The sequence below is a fragment of the Carassius carassius genome, chromosome 1 (assembly GCF_963082965.1).
Source record: "Carassius carassius chromosome 1, fCarCar2.1, whole genome shotgun sequence".
In the NCBI taxonomy this organism is placed as follows: Eukaryota; Metazoa; Chordata; class Actinopteri; order Cypriniformes; family Cyprinidae; genus Carassius; species Carassius carassius.
Window position 1 is genome coordinate 40,626,376 of NC_081755.1, and position 23,539 is coordinate 40,649,914.

Genomic DNA, 23,539 nt, shown 5'->3' on the forward strand with positions numbered 1-23,539 from the left:
ATGTAAACAGGATCAATGCGACGAAAAAAGAAAAAGCCTTTCGTCACAGCGATACATGAGTGAGTGCCATCTAATTATGAGTGAAGTATCAATATTCGCCGCTGTCAACTTTACAGTGGAAATGAGAGCCAGATGAGACAGATGCATGAGACATCTAGACGAGCAACATGTATGCTTTGAAGTTTAAGGGTATTTGGGTATTGCGCTAATAGAGATAACTAGAGATAACTAGAGATTAGTTCAAACCAACCCTGTTCCTGGAGCCACCCTGCAGTACATGTTTTGGTGGTTTCTCTAATCAAATTGACCTGATACAACTTTTTTGTAACTTTTTAATTTGTAAGTAGACTACTCCCAATATTTGAAATCGTTGTTTTGGATAGGAACACACATCTAAGACTATTGGGAATCACTGGATTAAACATTAACAAGAAGTTCTGTCTTCAGGCTAAAAAATGTGACTTTGATTTGAAAGCCAAAGGGTGGGCATGAAAGCGAAGGTTAATTATCTAATCACCAACGATTTCCCTGTAACAAGAGGATTAAAGAGGAAGCAACATGTTGTAAAGGATGCGTTCACTCTGGAGAGGTGTTCAATCCTGTTATTATGTTTCACAGTTATGTTTCCTTGCTAAATATTGCTATGCCATTAGTTTGATGGATTAACTAGCTCAGGATATGAATTAAATCATTTAATTGTGCTAATGTAGAAGAGCTAACAATTTTGTGGGTTTTAAACGATCAAGGTTTGGCTGGTTAGCATGGCCTTGTTAGTGGCCATTTAAAAGTAGGCATAAAATATGTTTTCATATTTTCTGAATATTGCAGTGAATATTTTATATTTTGTTATTATTATAAAAAATGGTTTTCTAGTGATTCTTAGAGGGCTCTTAAAACCCCTTTTTCCTTGTCTGTTGCAGTAATTAGATGGTTGGCTCAAAATAACCTGGCAGCAGGATTGTGCGCCCATGAGGAAAAATGGTAAGATTTGAAATCGTGTACATGGGGATTTTGCACCAGTCGAGCAACTGTCATTGAGATGAATGGGAATGCTGAAGGATATATATTTCTACAGGTATTCTCCTTAGGGGGTTAAGCAGACTACTTTGAGAATAATATGCTGCCATAATCATCCCATGTTGACTATGGTAAAAACATCAAAGGAAATATCTAAAAAAATAACCCTGTTTAATGCGGTTAAAATCATTAGCCCCACCACATTATATATTTATTCCATTTAAAATTTATAGAGATAATTATGGCGATTTTTCATTTCCAAAAGCAGCTCACATTACTGGTCAAATCAATTTGTTTACTTAATGGAATTACCTGCGAAATCAATTCATAGGGGAAAACTAGTGACGAATGGAGCGGTTTGGGTCCATCTTGTCCAAATGAAGGAGAAAACTGCATCGAGGCGCGGACTCTTAAATGAGAGAGAGAGAGAGAGAGAGAGAGAGAGAGAGAGAGAGAGAGAGAGAGACGGTGGAGTGTTTCTCAAATGCCATAATTTAACATCTGTCGACAACTGAACGAAACGAACGAGATAAGACGGCAAAACTAACTAAAGTACAGCGCGAAGATCGGTGAACTTTGGTTTACAATTATGATTTCGCGGAATTGAACGAAGGCTTCTGGAAAGAAGAAAGCGAGGACACGAAGAAGCCGCGTGCATGGATCTCTCTCATACATCCATCATCCCACGCGCGCTGTTCTCAAGGCAAAATTCAACATGATTCGCTTAATGAAACTGTTCGCGGCGAGGTTTTAATGGAGGTGGAAGGTGAATCTCCTGACAGCGAGCTTGAGTTTTAGTCGCCGTTAGTTCCAGATGCACAACATTGCAGAGTTCTCATGCATCCAGTTGGAGACATCAGAGCTTGGAGAGACATGTGCGGTCTTTAGCAGCAATAATCGCGGCAGGAAACCAGTCTGGAGGGACGGTTGATTAAAGCAATAAATCCCTACTGAACACAAGTGTCCCGAGGCGCTATGAGAAACTTCTTCAGGGGAAGAGCTTCACTGGTGCGGATGCTAGCTATACGACGCCTTGTGATGTTTTAAAGTGGAGCCTCTCTGAGACACGGGAACTTTTTGGAATTATCGCCAACATAATTGCGGAGATGACTAGAATACAGGACGACATTGCGCCATCACCTGTTATCTGAACACTGTGATTAGTTCTCACAAAAGCACTGAATCTTTATTGCCTTTGGACCTGCTTTTAATACATTCCGCTGTAAGACATGGAGACTAGTCAGCCACGGACAGTAGACGGGTTGATTTCTTAACGAATAGATAGCCATATTGTTTTTATTCCTCTTAGCACGTTGCGTTTGGTACATCTATTAATTTTGCACTATGATGGAACCGCCACCTTGCTCTAAAAAGAGCCTGTCTCTTTCGCTACCGGTTCCCCGGGAGGGACAGGCGACCCTCAAGCCCCCCCAGCATCTGTGGAGACAGCCACGGACCCCCATCAAAATCAAACACCGTGGTTACTCTGACACCGACCGGCATCACCACCGACAGATAGAGCGCTCAAATGCCATGGACACGAGTGACCGGCCGGGGCTCAGGAAGTCCCGCATGTCCTGGCCATCGTCGTTCCATGGCACCACCAGCGCGTCCATGAGCAACTGCGCTGGGAGCAAGCGGTAAGAAAGCCGAGTGACTAATTGCGTGTGAGCAAACGAGCTATTTCTGCGTGATGAACGCCCAAAACTGATAATAATGATGCTGGAAGGGTTAATAGTGCTTTTGTGTGGAGAGGCGGGACGCGTGGGCATCCTTGATGATGCGTAATGCGTAACGGCTCCAGCATCTCTCAGAGAGCGTGAGTTTGAAATGCCTCGAGCGTTACCCCCAGAAGTAACCTCGAGCCGGTTATGAGCAGCTGATGGCATAACTGATTACTAATAATGCTAATCGTCTGAATTATAAGTGTAGAAGGAGCGCACGTAATAGGGTTTTTGGAGAGCCCGGGCTCCCGTGTTGTGGACACCACAAAGTGTAGTGTGACTGATTAAGTGTAGAGCTAAAAAAGCACGAATATTACAGTCATTTACATATTACAGTCATGGCATATGAGCTTTCGCTCTTGGCACGTGCAGACACCATATGCGCATTCCCAAAAAATTAGCATGATCTAATCAAGCACTTCAGCATTAAATTAGTGACAACATGGGGGGTTTAAGACTTTAAAAATATATATGTATTATGTATATATATATATATATATATATATATATTTTTTTTTTTTTTTTTTTTACTGTAACATGCTATGATTTTTGTGTACAGTGTTGTGGCTCTCTATCTCTCTTCTGGTTTTATGATCATATATTAGAATTATAAACTTCATAACATAATGTGCTTTTAAAAATAAAAGGTTCTTTACTGGCATTTTTGGTTCCAAAAAGAATGTTTAGCATTCATCAATCTTTCCCATGCAAAAAAGGTTCTTTATAGTGGAAAAAGGTTCTTTAAATTATTAAAATGGTCTTCACACTAAGATTATTTATTTTTACCCTAGAACACAAAACCAGTCTTAAGTGTCAATTTTACTAAATTTTGATTTATACATGAATAAATAAGCTTTTCATTGATGTATGGTATCTTAGGTTTGGACAAAATTTGATCGAGATACAACTATTTGAAAATCTTGAATCTGAGGGTGTGAAAAAATCTAAATATTGAGAAAATCACCTTTAAAACTGTCCAGATGAAGTCCTTAGCAATGCATATTACTAATCAAAAATAAAGTTTTCATATATTTATCATATATTATCATATATATATTATTTTTATATGCTAAATATATTCATGGAACATGAGCTTTAACATCCTAATGATTTTTGGCATAAAAGAAAAATGTATAATTTTGACCCATACGGTCCGTGTATCTTTTGGTCATTTGATTTTCTATTTAAAAATAAATAAAGATAAATGAGAAACGGTTTGATTTTCGTTTTTTCGTTTTGTTTAAGAAACGCAAAACGAAAATGTAGCTGGATTTTTCGTATTTTTGTTTGTGGGTAAAAAATGAGATTATGCTTTAATATTTGTTTGAATGTGTGGGCGGCGCTGAAACGCCCCTTTCATCCCTTCTGTACTGCACCGACAAGCGGCAACCGCAAGCTCAGTTCATTTTCACCAGGAGAGAAGCGGCAGACAGCAGAGCATATTAATCCCGCGGATTCTTTGCTAGTGGTGCTTGCAAGATAAAATAATAATAATAACAATAATAATTAATTAATTAATTAATTAAATTAATAATAAAATAAAAAATATTATACTTTTCCAGCTGCTGCATGTTATTGACAAAGCAGACATGACAACTTTATTATTTTAATTATTTTAATTTTTATTTATTTTATTCTAGGCCATTCATAAAAAAAAATAAAATAGGAAAAACCCAACCCCACATTTATAATAAAATTTATATTAAAATAAGTTAAGTTTTCCCCATAATTAGTCTACTTTAAATGTTTTAATTATAGGCTATAGGCTACTTAGAATTATGAACTGAATTCACGAATTCTGTAGATGACAGTATGAATATAGTGATGGTGTGACATCATTACAGATAATGAGTTCAGACGGGAAACACTGCACCTCTCGTTGGTTTCATTTGAATTACATAGGCCTAAATATAAAATTATTATTATTATTTTTCTATTTAAATGGATTATTTTAAAAGTAGACATGTCCAGCTAGACATGGTTCGTCTGATGCATGAGCCTGGTTCATTTCTGACGTTTCAGAAAGAAGTTAATGTAGACCGAGATGGCAGAAAGCACATCGTGTTGAGTTTTGTAAGGTTTTCGTGTTATTTAGGGTGTTTTACGATCCAAACTGACGGAGCTGAAGCTCTTTCCCCTGTTTTCGGGATGGAAGGTGTGGATCGGGATCCGCCGATCAGAGAAGTGCAGCAGACTACACTACAAGATAAAGCTTCAGTTGCTGTTGTTTGTAATAGCAAATGAAAACATAGGCTACTTGTGAGGTTTTTCTTAAATAGGTATAGAATAAAATTAGTAGGCTAAAAATCCGCATATTTCATGTCATTGTAGATCATATAGGCCTACAGTAAAATTCAAATGTCATTGAATAAATTAATTTCTGTTTGGTAAAAAAAAAATTATATATATATATATATATATATATATATATATATATATATATATATATATATAAAGCTTGCCAGCACCACTAGTATAGAATCCGCGGGATTAATATGCTCTGCTGTCTGCCGCTTCTCTCCTGGTGAAAATGAACTGAGCTTGCGGTTGCCGCTTGTCGGTGCAGTACAGAAGGGATGAAAGGGGCGTTTCAGCGCCGCCCACACATTCAAACAAATATTAAAGCATAATCTCATTTTTTACCCACAAACAAAAATACGAAAAATGCAGCTAAATTTTCGTTTTCCGTTTCTTAAACAAAACGAAAATCAAACCGTTTCTCATTTATCTTTATTTATTTTTAAATAGAAAATCAAATGACCAAAATATACACGGACCCCATACAATGTATGTTTGGCTATTGCTACTAGGGCTGGGCGATATGGACAAAAAGTCATATCCAGATATATTAAGGCTGAATATCGATATACGATATATATCCCGATATTTTTTCCGCAAAGTGAGAGCAAATGTTCTGTCAAAGTCAAATATGACGTCACAAGTAGTTTTATTGAAACCGGCCATTTCAGTGAACAGTTGCAAAATCAAATGAATAAATAGTAAACAGGTTTCTTCACCTGGTTCATAATTAAATGCTTAGCTGTTCAAATAACAATAAAATGTAAAAAAAAAAATACTGTATAACAATAGGACAGGAGTACCTTTTTTGAAATCAAAGCTCCATAAGGTGCACATTTAAATAAAAAAAATATCTTAAAAATAGCCTATAAAATAAAATAGGCCAATATTTTTCCGAAATAAATATATTTATATGAGAAAAGTACAATATCAAAAATTTTTAGTTTTACAACTATAAATGGCTTATTAAAATCAAATAACAGATTTTATTCTCCTTTCTAACAAATGCACAGATGCAAATAACGAACATTACAAAAGAATATGACAAACCCTAGTAACTTAAGGGCAGCATTTACATATAAAGAAAGAACAAAATAAAGTGCTCAGTTTAAGAAAAATTTTTTTAAACATCAGCTTGAGATTACCTTTTCCTTTTTCTTAACTCAATTTCTTATCTGAACAGTCTCAACCAGTTGCACAAGAAACAGATTATCAACTCAATAAACATTTTCCCCCTCTTTTTTTACTTTGATAAACAGTAATGCTGTCTTGAGGTAGACATTAGAAGACAGACAAGCATATCCTCCTTCGTTTAAAGATTTTGTGCGAGAAACACCAGCCTGTCAACAGCATCCGGCTTCAGAGATGCTCTGTGGCAGGTCACGATATTGCCACTACAGCTGAAAACCCTTTCGGAGGATGAACTGGTAGCTGGTACCAAGAGATACTTTTTTGCCAGGTGGCTCAGAGATGGAAAGAAAACTTCATGATCCTTCCACCACTTGATAGGATCAGTGTCACTCTCCACACTTGCGGACTGCAAGTAACTTGACAGTTCATTTTCAATAGCCCCCCTCTTGGTTGGTGCAGTGGTGGTGGCTGTGCACTTCTTAAAGAAGCTTGCCAGTCTCTTAGCTTTTGGTGCTACTTCTGCTTCTCCATCTGCAGGCTCAGGCACAGTGGGCACACATAGGCAAGGCGGTTGACAGCTGCTCTGATCAGCCAGTAGCGTCTCCACCTTCAAGACAGCTCTGTGCTTCAATGCATCGACTTTTTCACTTGGGATGTAGGTGGCCCTGAACCGAGGATCCACAAATGAAGCCATCTCCAAAAGATCAGTAGTGGCTGGGTCAGAATATTTGCTGTTGAGGTACTCAACAATGCTGGTCTTGATCGATTTACAAAGCTCGCTATCACCCTCTTCACATGCCAGGAGACTTTCGTTAAAAAGGTGCAGCACAGGTTTCACATATGATAGAGTGACGTACTCCTCACCTGATAAAGCATCAGTAAAGTCCTGGAGAGGTTTCAGGACCTTTTGGACTGCTTCTAGGACCTCTAAGTCCAGGTAGTGCCAGGTAGGAACAAGGTGCCTGGTCTTTTTGTCATTAGACAGGACTTTGGCCAGTACTCCTTCCTGCTCCAGGACTCTCTCTATCATCTGCTGCCTGGATCCCCAGCGTGTGGCAGACTCGGTTATGAGTTGGTGACTTGGCAGAACCAGCTGAATCTGGACTTCAACAAGATGTCTCCTTTTCTTCCAGCTGTACGAAAAACAGCTTACAATTTTTGCACAAAGAAATGGCCCGGGTGACACGCTTGTCATTCATGCCATGTCCTGTCAGAATCATAAAAAACTATTAAACAAATGTGCTTATGCGAGAAATTTGACTCTGGTTTCACTTTAACACATTCATACAACTAATCCAAAATCAAGCTTTAGAAATATTCTACATTAATATTATTTTCTCGTTTCATAGTTTATTTTTTTTAATCAACACCAGTACTAATCATAAATATCAAATATTATATTATATTAATATTTTTTTCTGAATTTTAATCATGTAAGTGATTTTTATGTATTATTATTTTTGTGTAATTTATAAATGATGACTCTACTGTATGTACATTTACTCGTGTTCCGTTCTTGTTGTTGTTCTTAGTATTTAATATTTATGCTATTTTTTAATGCTACTTCATATTTCTACTCCACTAAAAACTTCACAATGTTAAGGCATATGTGTCAACATTAGTTTCTAGTTACTTTGCAGTTTGCTCTTTCAATCCAGAGAAAAAACTATAGTCTATCATAATAGCTAAATATATGTTACCTTGATGATATCAACAGGCTAACCAGCATTTTAAAGTCATAATTACCTCACCTTTACCAGCTGTAACATTAAAGTGGTAAATACATCAATGCATCACTAATTCTTATCCAATAACGGAAACCTAATAAATATGGTTCTGAAATCTACCATTCTGTATTGTAAATGATTTTACATTTAGCACTTTAAGTTTTGTGTTTAATTAATCTATTTAACCTATATTTAACAATACATACTGCATTTCAACGGACACCTGGCCAAGACAGCAGCATAAAACACAAAGTTGCAGACAGACACACAAAGGAAAATAAGGAAAAACTAACATTTTTAATATGTTTTTGATTAAAGTAAAATATCTGAATACTCCTTACAACACTGCACTCACCAATAGCCAAGTGCAGTCTGTGACCGAAGCACTGCATCCTCAGCCACTCGTTCAGCTCAACCACTTTGACGATGTTGCTCCCGTTGTCGGTTGTTATAGCAACCAGATACTTTTCTTGGAGTTTCCAGCTTGCAATTGCGTCCTGCAGGGCCTCAGCTATGTGCTCACCGGTGTGATCCTGGGGGAAATAACTTGTTTGCAGACACGCTGTTTTCATCTCCCAGTCTTGAATGAAGTGAACTGTCACGCTCATGTAAGGCTCACACGTCCTGCTTGACCACATATCGCTGGTCAACGCAAAATGGGTCACGTTACCATCTTTAGCAATGTGATAGTACACCGCTTTAGTTATAGTACACCACTTGTCACTTTTCTTTTCATAAAGCACATTGCGGGAAAATGAAGTTTGCAGTGAGCTTTGTTTCGGGGCTGGAGCTTTTTCGGGTTGTCGATGGCTTGAGGCTGGGGCTTCTGCAGCGCGCAGTTTCAAAGACTCTTCGTACTGCAGTTTGTAACACTGTTTTAGGTGGTGAAAAAGATTTGTAGTGTTTCCACCCCTGGCTGTAACTTGTTTATTGCACTCCCTACAAATAACGTGATGTTGTTGCTCATCTGATAATTTGAATCCGAACCATCTCCAAATTACTGAGCCACTGCTTTTTCTTTTACTAACCAATTCCTCCGCGCGCTCCGCAGACATAATTGCTTCCTCCATGTTTGTTGAAGAGTGGCTCTGTGCCTGCCCCCCCCCCTCGAAGAGGAGGGGCAGTGGCGCGGGGAGCAGCGCAAATTTGAACTATATCGATATATGCGATATGGTCTAATTCCATATCGCGTATAAAAATATATTGATATATTATTTTATATCGATATATCGTCCAGCCCTAATTGCTACAAATATACCCCAGCGGCTTAACTTGTGGTCCAGGGTCACAAATGGTTATTTTTGGAAATGCTCACTGAATAGTTCTATGGAGATCCAAATGTGTATTAATGTAATATAATGTTAGCCAACAAGCCGAAGCATGCACATAAACACCAGAAGCTCTGTATTCCTTGGATTTTCAATTTGCAGCACTGTGCAGCGCTGTTATAAATAATCATCTCAAATTAGTTTTTTACAGAGAAACACATTTGTCAGCCTGACATTCATGTTGATTTTGTGGGTTTGCACGATATGCTGTAGCATACAATACACTGCTTTTACCCTCAAGGATAAGTGTGGGTGTTGCTTGCTGTGCTTGTACGTAGACTGATGCGCATACAGACTGATGTTAGTGCTGGAAGAGGCAAAATGTGCCACTCCGCTGAATGGCGCCTCACCAAATTGGGTGATTATTACTGTAGCTTCTGTGAGGGCCCTGAGCCCCAGGGGAGGCCGAGAGCTGAAGGCCCTGATTTCCTTCCTGTCAACTTTTGCCTCGGCCACAGACGGTCTGCACGGCAGGCTCCTGGGAGCCAGGCCAGCTCTGCCTGACTGTACAGTAAAGCCTGATTTGTATTCCCTTCCCCAGGACACACTCATAGCCAGTCCAAGAATTAGTGCAGCAGCACTGGCTTGGACTGTCCGACTTCTGCTGTGGGCATGCGGCACGAGAAATAAAGAGCGAGAGACAGATAAAACTGCGTGTGAGTGCGTGTGGCTCTGCTGATGTGATGTCTCAAGAAGCAGAGTTAGATGTCCATGTCTATCTGCTCACTTCCTCATCGCACTCATTACATTTTGTAACATGATCTGCCAGCAAAGGCATAGGTCTCCAAAACTCATCCAGTAAGTGTTGTGTCAATAAGTGTGTTTACATGCAAAATCCGGAACAGATTATCCTAAATAACTTGACAATGTGAGGTCACAAAAACTGCTTAAACAGTTTTTTTTTAATTATTGATTAAAGGTCATAACCAGATTAAGCTAAGCCTGATAGGCTCATTATATTTATTTATATAGCGTTTTTCACAATACACATTGTTTCAGTGCAGCTTTACAAAAAAACACAATATTATTAATTACCTTATGGTCACATTTAGCAGATTAGAGCCGGGCGATACTTTTAGTTTACATTTTGCAACAATACGAGCAATCAAGCTGTTGGGATAATATTACATATTGTAACTAACTAGAAGTAAGCAACTGAGATTTGCAATGTAGTATATATTATTTTATGTGAGTATTCTATACTGTATGTATGTGGATACATTTGGATATAATACATCAAACTTAATATACAGAGCTGGGCGATAATAAACTTTATATTTTGCGACAACATGAACAAGCACACAGCCGAGATTTGCTATATAGAATATATTGCTTGATATAAGTATACAGTAAATTATCTCATATTATATTTATGTAAATACTTGCAATGGCTTTCTGTCAGCATATTCGGGGTCTTGTGTGCATCTCTGTTTAAGTTTTGACATCAAAACTGATCAAAAAGGACATTTATACAATCTCAAACCTATTTATGTAATGTGCTTTTAAAATATGCATATTTTTGATAGATATCAGGCTGTTCACGTATGTATGGATATGATGTATGTTTGCATGCTGGTGTGTTTGCGCATGCGTTGCTGTAGGCTTTAGAGAAAAAGGCGGATGATAATGAGCAATTTTCATGTATGGTCACATCACAGAGATGGTAGAGAGGTCTTCGCCACAGTAACAAATTTTTATATTTATTCTTTTTACGAAGATATCCCGGCAGTCCTTTAATGGGAGCTCAAAGCAGGGTGCCTTGCCCCCAGTGTATATTTATTGAGCTTAAGTAATATACTGTTTTGAGTCTAGATGACCCCCTCCATGTCATCTGTTCCTCTGAACTTGGGGCTAAACTTAAATCAACCTCATACACAGCTGCATGCCCAGTGATACACTAATGCCTCATGTTTTGCTGTGTGATGCGTTTGAGGATGATGAAGTTCATGCCCTTTCGTGACAGACTTATATCACCCTTAAAGGAATATTCAGGATTCAGTGCAAGTTAATCTCAATCAACAGCAGCTGTGGCACAATTTTGATTACTATAAAAAAATTGCAACCCCTCCTTTGATTTCTTTAAAAAGTAAAACTTGAAGTTCCTGTGATGAAGTGTAATGGACGAATGGAAGTGAATGGGGACATTTTTTAAAAATGAAAATCTATTTATTACTTAATTTAATTAAAAAAACTATTGTCAGATACATACAGAAACCACCCAAATAGTTATGGTTAACATAAAAAAAATATATTTAACTATTGTACAGTGGAATGTACTTTTTAAACTCATAATAACACTACAGATTTCTTTTTTTAAGAATACCAAATATTATTGGTTTTTGTCCTTTTATTTGAAACAATAAAACCCTGTTATGCAGCTCTTTATGTCTTATATCAATAGATGAAAAATAGATGATAGTTTTTCAAATTTCATTTATTAGATTTTATGTACTTTTTATTCACAATTTTAAGTTTTAAGCACTGATTTGATTACCATTGTTTGTAATTCATAAATTTGTATCACATCATAAAACACAGAATCCAGAGGGGAAAAAAACACAGGATTTATATAAAAATAATACATTTCTTGTGAACTATTATTGTTAAATATTCAAAAAGATATTAAATTATTAAAGTTTAATTCATGAGACATAATTTGGATTATTAAAATCTTATTTTAAAAAAATGTGATTTAATGAAACCATTAAAACAGAATCCAGAAAAATTCCAATGAGAAACAAAGAATTTGGGAAAAAATAAACCACATTTCTGGTGTCGATTGAGTGAATGAACAATTTTAAATAAGCACCATTGGCAGAGATGGTCTGAACCATTTCCAGGTAGATGTTTGTAGGAACAGTCTTTTCTTATACAAGTTTCTAGAAGACGTTAAATAAAATGAAAAGTAAACCCATAGGGCCATATCTGCTCTCAGTTCAATCACTGGAGGCGATGTGAGAAGTAATCAGCAGTTCTCTCAAGATCTTCAACCTATCAGACTCCTTGGACCAAAATAAGACCATTGTTCTCTCTGACAGTATTTTTCCCATCTGTATACACTTGTCCATTACTTTTTAATACACTAGGTTTTAAAGGAAGCATGATGACTGATTTATTAGAAACACCATGACTCCAAACTGAGTTTTGAACACCTTTGGTGCTGAAGATTGATCGTTTGGTGCTGAAGATTGGCTTTATTTTTGTCGGTGGAAATATTTTTTGATATTTGATTGTTTACTCCCCTCCAGCCATAGCTTGTACTGTTTTTGAGCCTTTCTAACTGTACCTCCCACTGAAATATTGAACTGTCACTTGTATTCCCAAACTCACCGGCTCTGCTTTCAGTCATTAAAACTTGATAGGACTCAGAAACAGAACCGTTTCTCAGATGATAAAGGCTGTTTGGCAGCTTTTATTTCTTTCACATGAAATGAATTTGCGAAACTTTACCTTGGGATGAAGGTAGCATTATTGAACATGTCCCATACCCCAGTGCACTCTGGGAAGTTACCACTGAGGAGAGAATGACCGACGCTGAACAGAAGAACAGCTTATCCTGCAGTTCTGTTGCTATGGTTACGTTTTGTGCTTGTGTAAAATAGATACATTTTGCCCAAAAAGGCAAAAGGAAGTTTCAATCCCTGATGCGCAGTGTGTTGTTTTAATATGCTGAGTCTAATATGTTTTATTGCTGCTAAATGTGTAGTGGATTTACACTTTCAATAAGCTGCCATCTCTGAGAACCCACAGATTTCCTGTAAGTCACATTGTTCCCAGTTGTTGTTTACGAGTGTGTATTATTCTCAGTCACCGGCTGGTTTTTGATCTGCTTTGTGGCACCTAAAAGTGAATTTATAGATGAACTACACTGTGTTTATTTGACAGTCTACTGGAATGCTGCCAAGCTCGTTAAATGGCATCAATCATCTTCATTGCAAATCCGCCACTGAAAATGCAATCTGTCCTCCCATATATTGCTTAGCTAGGCTCCACATTTATTTGCTTTTACAGCCCCCTTGATTCTCAGAATTTTCATACTTCAAAGCACTCAACATGCTCCCAATCCTGCATTTGAGTGTTTTTTTCTGTTTCCTTCAAATGTCGTCTTTGATGTCCCAACGATCCCTCGCTGATTTCTTGAAACCCACCGACACTTGAGTCTGTTACTTTCTGGTGGCTTTGGCCCCTCCTTCCTCTTGTGACGGATGAGTGTCTCTCACTCGTATCTCTGGCTTTGAGCATATGTGTGCCTGTGTTTCCTCTTCTCAGCATCCTCCCTCCACGCAGCCCGTAAGATTCTTTGTGTGTGGAAATTACTGACTTCGATCTCATCTGTCTGCTCATTGCTTTTCTCCCCCTTTTTTTCCTTATCATCTTATTTGTCTGATTTTCGCTTTGCACCCCTTGCTTTCTCTTTTCTCCAGTCGCCTTTTGTGCTCCCCATTGTGTTTGCTTTCTTCTCCGGGCCTTGTGTGCCACTTACATTGCCTCTCACGCACTTTACTCGTGCTCACCGCTGAGTTAATCACACCGCTGGCCTATCTTTAAATCTATCATTTCTTCCCACTTTCGTGCATGTCCACAGAGATCATCAGAGGACCGGCAAACTCATCTAATTCTCCCTCTCTCTTCCATTTCCCCAGTGACTGAATGAACTGCCCGCCATTAGACTTTCTGCCGTCATTTATTACTTCTCCCATTCCCTGTGGGTGCAGCCTTGTAAATGATGCTGCGGCCTTTCACAAATCCCTTGCATTCTCTGGGCCATCCATCAGTTCCCCGCGACACTTTACAGTAATGCACCAGGCTTTTAGCTCACACCCAGACATGTCCGCCTGCTCTCAAGATACCTGCGGTTTCCCTCTGCTCCATCTCGGCTCTGTGTAATAAGCCTGGCTATCTGAGATATACATGATCATTAACAAGTTAAAGCCTCTGAAAATGTTTAATGGGTTTACGCCATGCTTGCAGTGTGAGGCAAATGAGGCAAAACCGAGGAGATAATAGGTGTGTAATACCTGGAGGAAACTATATATTTACATTCCCATCCATCTCACATCTGACACTGGTCCATCTCACATCTGACACTGGTAAAAAGTTTTGTATGTTGCTTGTACAAATTGTTATTTAATAATCCCTAAAAAGTAATTAAAAAGCATAGTAACAGTTTATTTTTATAGTCACTTTAGAAATTAGACTAACTGCTAGAAATGGCACTTTAGCGTTGCTGATTAAAGGGGCAAGTGTCAGAGCTTTTGTTTTGCAATGTGTTATTTTGGCCACTAGAGGTCCCCAATGTGCCCATCACGTCAACATTGTGCCTTTCATAATCAGTGTTATTGTTTTCACATGTTTCTCATTCTGGGCTGTCTATTTAAGCTGATCACTTCCTTTACATCTTTGCTTGGTTATTATTGTTCCTAAGCAAGTTGCTGCCGTAAGTCTGCTCTAGTTCCAAGATCTATTCTTTGAAAGTCTTTTTGAATTGTTTTCCTGTGATGAGTTTTGAGTTTTTGTTTTGGAGACTATTTTGCTCTTTTTGACCCTTTCTGGTCTGAAGATTTTTCTGTTTTGTAACCTAACTCTAACCAAAGGACTTTTTGTTCCCTTTTGCTTTTTTTGTTGAATAAACTCTTCTGAGCTAAGTTAAGAAGGCGTCTGACTATTGGGTTCAACTACCTCCTGTGGCTCAGCGGGTGAAAATTAAGACTCTGGCATCAGAGACCCAAGTTCGAGCCCTAGTTCTGACAGAATAACCAAGCCACATTAAGAACCCAGAGACGCCTAATCCTCAAGAACTCCTTGCCACAGTTGCTCAGTATGAGTCCAACGCCATGAGTCAGCACTAGTTCAGCAGGAGACTTTGATGGCTAAACACTCACAGTTGCTGTCTGATCTCATGACATCTGTCCATCAGATCTTTGACCGGCTGCCCTCTACCTCAGTTACTGCTGCCTCTGTATCCCTTCCAGATTCTCGAGTGCTCTCTAAGTGAACCTCGCCTACCTCCACCACAACATTTCTCAGGTGATCCCAGTGCATGTGATGGGTTCTTGACTCAATGCTCTCTCACGTTTGAACTACAACCATCGTCCTTCCCCTCAGATTTGGCCAAGATCGCATATGTTATCACCCTCCTTTCTGGCAAAGCTCTTTCTTGGGCAACCGCAGTCTGGAAGGCACAGGCCCCTTTCTGTACAAGTTATTCTGCATTCGAAAAGGAGTTCAAGCGAGTCTTCGATCACCCCTTCAGTGGCTGACAAGCCTCAAAGAGACTTCTCACCCTCCGTCAAGGTAATGGCAGTGCAGCTGAATATGCCATTCAGTTTCCGACCGTTGCAGCAGGGAGTGGTTGGAACAATGAGGCCCTCATGGTGTGTTTCCTGAATGGTCTGTCAGAGGCAATCAAGGATGATCTGGCTACCAGAGAACCTGCTGTTGATCTGGAAACTCTTATGGATCAAGCAATCTGGGTGGATAATCGCCTGAGAGAGAGAAGCCGGAACCGCCCATCTGTTTCCTCATTGTGTGCCAGTCCGGCTCTTGCTCAAATGCCACCAGTGCCCCAAGATTCTTCGGAACCCATGCAGTTGGGTAGGGCTAGGCTTTCCCCCTCAGAACGAGACCACCGTATGAGAGAGCGCTGTTGTCTATATTGTGGATTGTATGGTCATTTTCGCTCCACCTGCCCCGAGCTTTCGGGAAACGCCCAGTCCCGTACAGACAAGGAAGAACTGTGACGGGAGTTACACGCACCCCTTCACCTTCCAACTCTGGGCTGTTCCTTCCTATCACACTCACTTGGAGAGAACAAAACCACCAACTCAAGGCATTGATTGATTCTGGCGCTGCCGGGAATTTCATGGATGTTTCTCTTGCCAAGAGTCTCCAGATCCCTACTTATTCTCTTCCTGCACCCCTAACTGTGACAGCCTTGGATGGAAGACCATTGTCTCCCGGGAAAGTAACCCACCTCACCTCTCTCCTTGGTCTCACCACTTACCAGCACCAGGAGAGAATGTGCTTTCACCTTATACAGTCTCCAGAGTTCCCTGTTATCCTCGGTCACCCATGGCTTCTCCAACATAATCCACACTTTGACTGGTCCACTGGCACTGTTCTCAGTTGGGGTCCCTCCTGTCAGACTAAATGCTTGGCCCAGAACCCCCCTGAACCTGTTCTCGAGTCCCAAGAAACCCTAGATCTGTCTCAAGTCCCTGTTCAGTACCACCACCTCAAAGCAGTGTTCAGTAAAAGGAAGGCCACCTCCTCATCGGCCTTATGACTGCGCCATTGAGTTACTCCCAGGTACCTTTCCCCCATAGGTCGTATATTCTCTTTGTCTCCCCCTGAATGAACTGCTATGGACAAATACATTAATGAAGCTCTTGTGGCAGGCATCATCCAACAATCCACTTCCCCTGCTGGAGTTGGATTCTTTTTTGCTGGGAAGAAGGATGGCGGACTTCGACCATGTATTGATTACAGGTGCCTTAATAAGATAACCATTCGAAACCGCTATCCCTTGCCACTAATGACAACTGCATTTGAAATTCTGCAAGAAGCCTCCATCTTTACTAAGCTTGTCTTGCGCAATGCCTACCATCTTGTGCACATTAGGCAAGGAGATGAGTTGAAAACTGCCTTCAACACGCCCACTGGGCACTATGAATATTTAGTTATGCCCTTTGGCCTCACTAATGCTCCTGCAGTATTTCAAGCTCTCATCAATGATGTTCTCAGAGACATGCTAAACCAATGTGTGTTTGTCTACTTAGACGATATCCTCATCTTCTCGAGTTCCCTCCAAGAGCATGTAAAACACGTCAGTAAGGTTCTGAGATGCCTTCTTGATAACCATCTCTTTGTTAAACCTGAGAAATGTGAGTTTCATGTGACCAAGGTTCAGTTCCTGGGGTTCATCATCAAGCCTGGCCAAATACAAATGGATCCTCAAAAGGTTCAAGCTGTTGTGGATTGGCCCTCCCCCTCATCGGTAAAAGAGATACAGCGTTTCTTTGGCTTTGCCAATTTTTATCGCAAATTCATCCGGAACTTCAGTACTGTGGCGGCTCCTTTATCTGCCCTCACCAAGGGGAACACAACCAGCTTTTATTGGGGACCTGAAGCAGAGTTGAGTTTCAACAAACTAAAGAACTACTTCACCTCTGCACCTATTCTCATTCTCCCTAACCCAGATAGACCATTCATCTTGGAGGTTGATGCTTCAGATGTAGGGGTTGGAGCAGTGTTATCCCAGAGAGGAGAGGACAATAAGCTGCATCCATGTGCATTCCTTTCCCACCGCCTTACACCAACCAAGAGGAACTATCATTTAGGGGATCGAGAGTTACTGGCAGTCAAGTTAGCGCTTGAAGAGTGGAGACATTGGCTTGAGGGGGCCAAACACCCATTCCAAGTACTCACAGACCACAAAAATTTGGAATATATTCAGCAGGCAAAGCGACTCAACCCCCGCCAGGCACGTTGGTCCTTATTTTTCAATAGATTCCAGTTCATCTTATCCTACCGCCCTGGCTCTAAGAACCTAATGCCTGATGCTTTGTCCCGAGCATATGTTAAAACTCTGCAAGGAGATTGTGTGGCATCAATTATCCCCAGTTCCAAGATATTAGCTCCTATCAGGTGGAATCTGGAGGATACTGTAAAACAAGCCCAAGTCATAGAACCAGACCCAGGAGGGGGGCCAACCAACTGTCTGTTTGTCCCAAAAGCTGTCCGCTCTCAGATCCTCCAGTGGGGACACTCCTCTCGTCTCACTTGTCACCATGGTACCTACAAAGATGATTTTGGTGGCCAACTATCAAGGAGGATGTGACAAAATTTGTGAACGCATGTCCCACATGCAACCAAAGAAAAATCTCTCACTGTTCTCCTCAAGGGCTATTGCACCCTCTCTCCATACCTCATAGACCTTGGTCCCATCTTTCCATGGATTTTATCACTGGTCTTCCGCTATCACGAGGTAACACCACTATCATGGTCATAGTAGATAGATTTTCCAAGGCCGCCAGATTTATTCCTCTGCCCAAACTACCCACCGCTAAAGAAACTGCTGAATTGGTTATAAACCATGTGTTTAGAGTCTTTGGAATCCCACAAGACATCGTCTCTGATCGAGGACCCCAGTTTTCCTCCCGATTCTGGCGGGCTTTTTGTCAATCTCTGGGGGCTACAGTGAGCCTGTCTTCTGGGTTTCACCCTGAGTCCAATGGACAAACAGAGAGGCTTAATCAAGATCTTGAGACTACACTGAGATGTATGGCAGCTAACAATCCTTCCTCTTGGTCTTCATTCATCATGTAGGCAGAATACGCACACAATACCCTTCGCTCCTCTGCTACAGGCATGTCCCCTTTCGAGTGCCAGTTCGGGTACACCCCTCCACTATTCCCTGAACAAGAGGTGGAGGTTGCAGTTCCCTCTGCTCATCAATTTGTTAAACGCTGCCGCCGGACATGGAAAAAAGCCAGACTCAAGCTCCTTAGGGGCTCTCAGCAGTACCAGCGCCAGGCTAATCGCAGTCGCAGACCTGCCCCCACTCTGCGCCCTGGTCAAAGAGTCTGGCTCTCCACTAAGAACATTCCCTTACAGGTGGAGTCCCGCAAACTTTCCCAGTGATTCATCGGCCCCTTCAATATTGCCAGGAAAGTGAACCCAGCTACTTATCGATTTTACTTGCCTAAGTCTTTGAAAATGAATCCCACTTTTCATGTCTCCCTGTTAAAACCTGTTTTGTCTTCTCCTTTTCTTGCAACAGGTAGACCTCGTCCTCCTCGTTTCATCGGGGGCCAGCCAGCTTACACAGTTCACAGAATACTGGATGTCCGTCAAGTACGTGGGTCCCGGCAGTATCTTGTGAACTGGGAAGGCTATGGTCCCAAAGAGTGCCGTTCCTAGAGGGAGGGGTCCTGTCAGAGCATTTGTTTTGCAATGTGTTATTTTGGCCACTAGAGGTCCCCAATGTGCCCTCACGTCAATATTGTGCCTTTCATAATTAGTGTTATTGTTTTCACATGTTTCTCATTCTGGCCTGTCTATTTAAGCTGATCACTTCCTTTGCATCTTTGCTTGGTTATTATTGTATCTAAGCAAGTTGCTGCCGTAAGTCTGCTCTAGTTCCAAGATCTAATCTTTGAAAGTCTTTTTGAATTGTTTTCCTGTGATGAGTTTTGCTGTTTTTCTCTGAGTTTTTGTTTTGTAGACTATTTTGCTCTTTTTGACCCTTTCTGGTCTGAAGATTTTTCTGTTTTGTAACCTAACTCTAACCAAAGGACTTTTTGTTCCCTTTTGCTGTTTTTGTTAAGTAAACTCTTCTGAGCTAAGTTAAGAAGGCGTCCGACTATTGGGTTCACTACCTCCTGTGGCTCAGTGGGTGAAAATTAAGACTCTGGCATCAGAGACCCAAGTACGAGACCCGGTTCTGACAGACAAGGGCTAATTGTGCATTTTTCATGCTTGTTCTGGCTCTGTACAATTTCCCCACGGACTTCTATTGTGAGTGCATTACTTTTAATGCATTTAGCCAGAGACAATTCAATATTATTTGTTGTGGAAATCAGCTGGATGGAGCGTTAGAGCTTAAAGATAGCAAAAAAATTTAAATTAATTTACACATCCTCATGTGGTTCCAAGTCGATATGAATTTCGTCCATGGAAAAACATGAAAGCTCCAGTTCCCATTCATTTTATTTGCACTGGAAAAAAGCAATCTGCACACTTTTGAAATGTTGTGTTTCATGATAGAAAAACGAACAACAACAACATGAGGGTGAGTAAATGGTGACAGAATTTTTTGGGGGGCGAACTAACCCTTTATGCTGCATTCAGCCTGTTGTGTTCCTGTAAGGCTTTTTCTTCCCATATGAGAGACATAATGTGTTCCTGTGCTCATCTATAACCTTCATATTGCTGTAGCTCAGTCGAGTGCTTTAATGAGGAAGCATTAGGCATCCAGTTTCACGGATAACGTTGGCCCTCAGGTTTGGGCATGTGATGTCACGGTTAGAGACATCTGTTTTTCTTCGTGTACCAACAGGCTAAGCAGCCCCATGCTCACCCTCTTTTGACCTGCCTTTACCTCTCAGCCTAATGCCTGGAAGAGTGAAACCAGGAGCTTTTCCACAGTACACATCTACTGTAACAGATCTGATTAGAGGATTGAATTCAAGCATTATTTAGGTCTGAAGTAAGTGCCAGATGCTGATGGAGTAGATTCACATAGCTGCTGAACACTTGCTTTGGCAGTGAAGCAGACCGACTATTTATGTACAGGAAGTTTACTTATATATACAACTTATATTAAGAATTATATATACACACTAGATGTAAATCTTGTACTTATTGACCTAATTTAAAAAGTAATATATTTAAATAAAATACGTTTATTTCATCCTAAGTATAGTTCAAAACTATTAACATATTTACTGACATATTGCAAAAGACTAAAAAATTATAATTAAACTTTACTTGGCATACTACTTGTGCACAATGCACTTTTCTTAATATTAAGTCTAAAATATGTTTTAGAAGGCCCCCGTCCACACAGAGACGTGTTTCTGTGAATACGCACAAATTTTTTATTGGATCCGGCATTTTTGGAAGGCGAAACCGCAATTTTTTTTAAACCTGAAAACGCTGTCTTTGCGTTTTCGTGTGGACGTTGGCCATCCGTATATTTTCTGAAATGATTATGTCATCACCCCACGTGTCGACTCTAGTCAGACACCGCTATGTCCTGAACTCATTGCTGTTTCCCTCACTGTGCCTGCGCGAAAATAGAAATTTTACCATTTAATATTTAATGCAGCAAAAAAGAAAATGAAAAGAGGGAGATCTTTTGATAAAATAATGTTATTATCATGGGAAATGTGAAAGATCTTCCATCATTTTGCAATTAGTGATGAAGACAAGCACGTTGCAAAATGATTAATATTTCAGTTTTAAACCATGAGAGCAATCCAGTGCATGCCACACAAACAATGTGCAAACTGCATGTGCCTGTGATGAAGTTTTAAATTCCAGTCAATTAATTAAGCTACAGAAAGTAAAAAAATAAAAACTTAGTGAGCTGTTGGTATCTGATGCTTAACGCCACATATTCTTAAAGGGGAAGAAAGATGTATTGGGTATTTTCATCATTTATTTTCCAAAAAAAAAACAAAAAAACTCTAAGTATTTCGTATTAAACAAATTTGATATTTTCATTGATAACTGATTATTAGTGTACAGACATAGGCCACTTTAGAAGGAATTTAAATTATAGGCATATTCACTGTGAAATATAAATAAATGTTTTAAATCATTTTCAATGAGGAGTAAGTTAATGTAATCATTTATTATCTGCGTGTCAGTTGTGCGGTAATGAGCTTTGAAATTATTCCAGGGCAAATGAATTGTACCAGACCTATAAATTTAATAAGAAATGTACCATAATAAAAAATAATAATAACAGTAATGGTATTCATTTAATTAATGAATTGGAAATTCCAAATCCTCTGGATATCTTTGATAGTTGATGCTTTAAATTTTTTTTTTTTTTTTTTATATCTCTGGCTATTGTCCATATACAGTGTCATCGTCTGCGCAACTCAAGTATTTCACATGTATAGTGTGAGCACATAAATTGTGCTTGTGTCAACAATCTATATAGAATTATTTTCTTCTTTCAATGCCAGGTAAAATAGTCTAGTTTAGTCATAATTGGCTCAGTCATAAATACCCCCCCAACCCACCCGCCCTCACTTTCATATGCTAATAGAAACAAAAAGCCATTGCCATAATGTTTTTCTGACAGTGTATTTCTTGATGCAAGAAGACACTTTAAATTCCCAAGCTGCCTTTGATTGTCTGCAAAGGGGTCGGCTCTCCCAGTCCTCTGTGCAACTGCTATTTAGCATCAGTGCATTTCGCTAGGATCGTGTTGGATCTGCATGGAGGTGTAAGGAGACCTGAATTCTATGCCTTATCATACAGACAACCTGAATCAACACACTCCAAAGCGGCAGCCTTCATTCCCATTCTCACATTTTGATGATAAGCTGTGCAGTGACATCCGTCAAGGGATCTTGGACCGTCTCTGAGTATGTAAGCATGTCTGAATGCGTGTGCGTGAGCACTGCGGACTCTCATCTCAGCAGGCGGCAGTTCTGAGAGAGACCGACATACTTGTGTCACCGAGTTGTCAGATCCTCGCACATGCATTTACACACACTCTCACTCACATGTGCACACACCATGACACCAGAGACATCACAAAGACCGTTGTCAGAGCAATAGACGGGTGAGATAATGTAGATTGGGCAGCAGAAAGCAAACCGGGGAGAGTCTAGTTCAAGCTGAGGACAGCAAACAAATCAGAGCTGAGCCGAGTGCGTCACCACACCTGGGGTTTGAGAGATATGAAGAGCGTCCCTCAGTTAATATGTATGCCATCCACCTGTTATGTTTGAGGCAGGGTTTCCTGTTGTCCTTCCTGATGTACAATGTCACCAGGGATTTGTAACCCCTAGACTTGCTTCAACCCACTGGATAATTAAGAGAAAGTGGCAGTCCTGCTCACTGGTGAAGGACAGATGGCTGCGGTATCAGCAGAATATGGCTCTGACTGTCACACTAAACCATGATCCAAGACAATATTGCCTTTCGCTTGTACTAACCTATAATGAATTAGCTCGCAAATACACGTCTCCATGCTAAACATTAGTCATTTAGACAACATTATCACTTGGTCCAATGAATCGGCTCGCAGATAAATATAATTACTGCATCCTCAGTGAATTTATTATGCTGTATTTTTATGTCTGCTGGCTTGGTGTGTCGTGATTTTTAGGTTGCACGCGGAATAGTAATATTGCACAAAATGAATATCCTTTGAGAGAAAGAAAAAGCAGGAGGATGAGTCGGCCTGCTCAGCTGGAGTTGACTGTGGTCTGGTCATGTGTGAACTGGACTGGAAACTGCTGTTTCTGAGTCACCCGCATTACATAACCTGCAGACAACTAACATTTTGTTCAAAAATTTTTTTGATTCAGGGTGGTACCAGGGATCCAACAAGTGGTACTTGCTGTGATGCTTAAAATGTTTCTCGCTTTCAGTCAAAACACATTCCTGCTGTGTAGCATCACTGCTGAGCTGTATTTAATATTCAATAATTGTTTTTTTACCAAAACCGCAGTGGATAATTCATGACAAACTTAGAACAGGATCCTGCATTATTGATGCCAGGGCACTGCAGGAATCGACAAAGACATGACTGATCTGGTCATTACATCACAGTGCTGAGTTACAGTAA

At 40.0% G+C, this 23,539-nt stretch overlaps 1 protein-coding gene across 1 annotated transcript in view; it reads left to right on the forward strand.

Moving 5' to 3' along the window:
- The first annotated feature begins 1,487 nt into the window (after positions 1-1,487).
- The window catches only part of LOC132150635 (cAMP-specific 3',5'-cyclic phosphodiesterase 4A-like), a 69,653-nt gene continuing 47,601 nt past the window's right edge, over positions 1,488-23,539 (forward strand). The window contains exon 1 of the mRNA XM_059559267.1: positions 1,488-2,657. Within this exon, the coding sequence (XP_059415250.1) occupies positions 2,362-2,657 (296 nt within the window). The 5' untranslated portion in view covers positions 1,488-2,361. The remainder of the gene's footprint in view (positions 2,658-23,539) is intronic.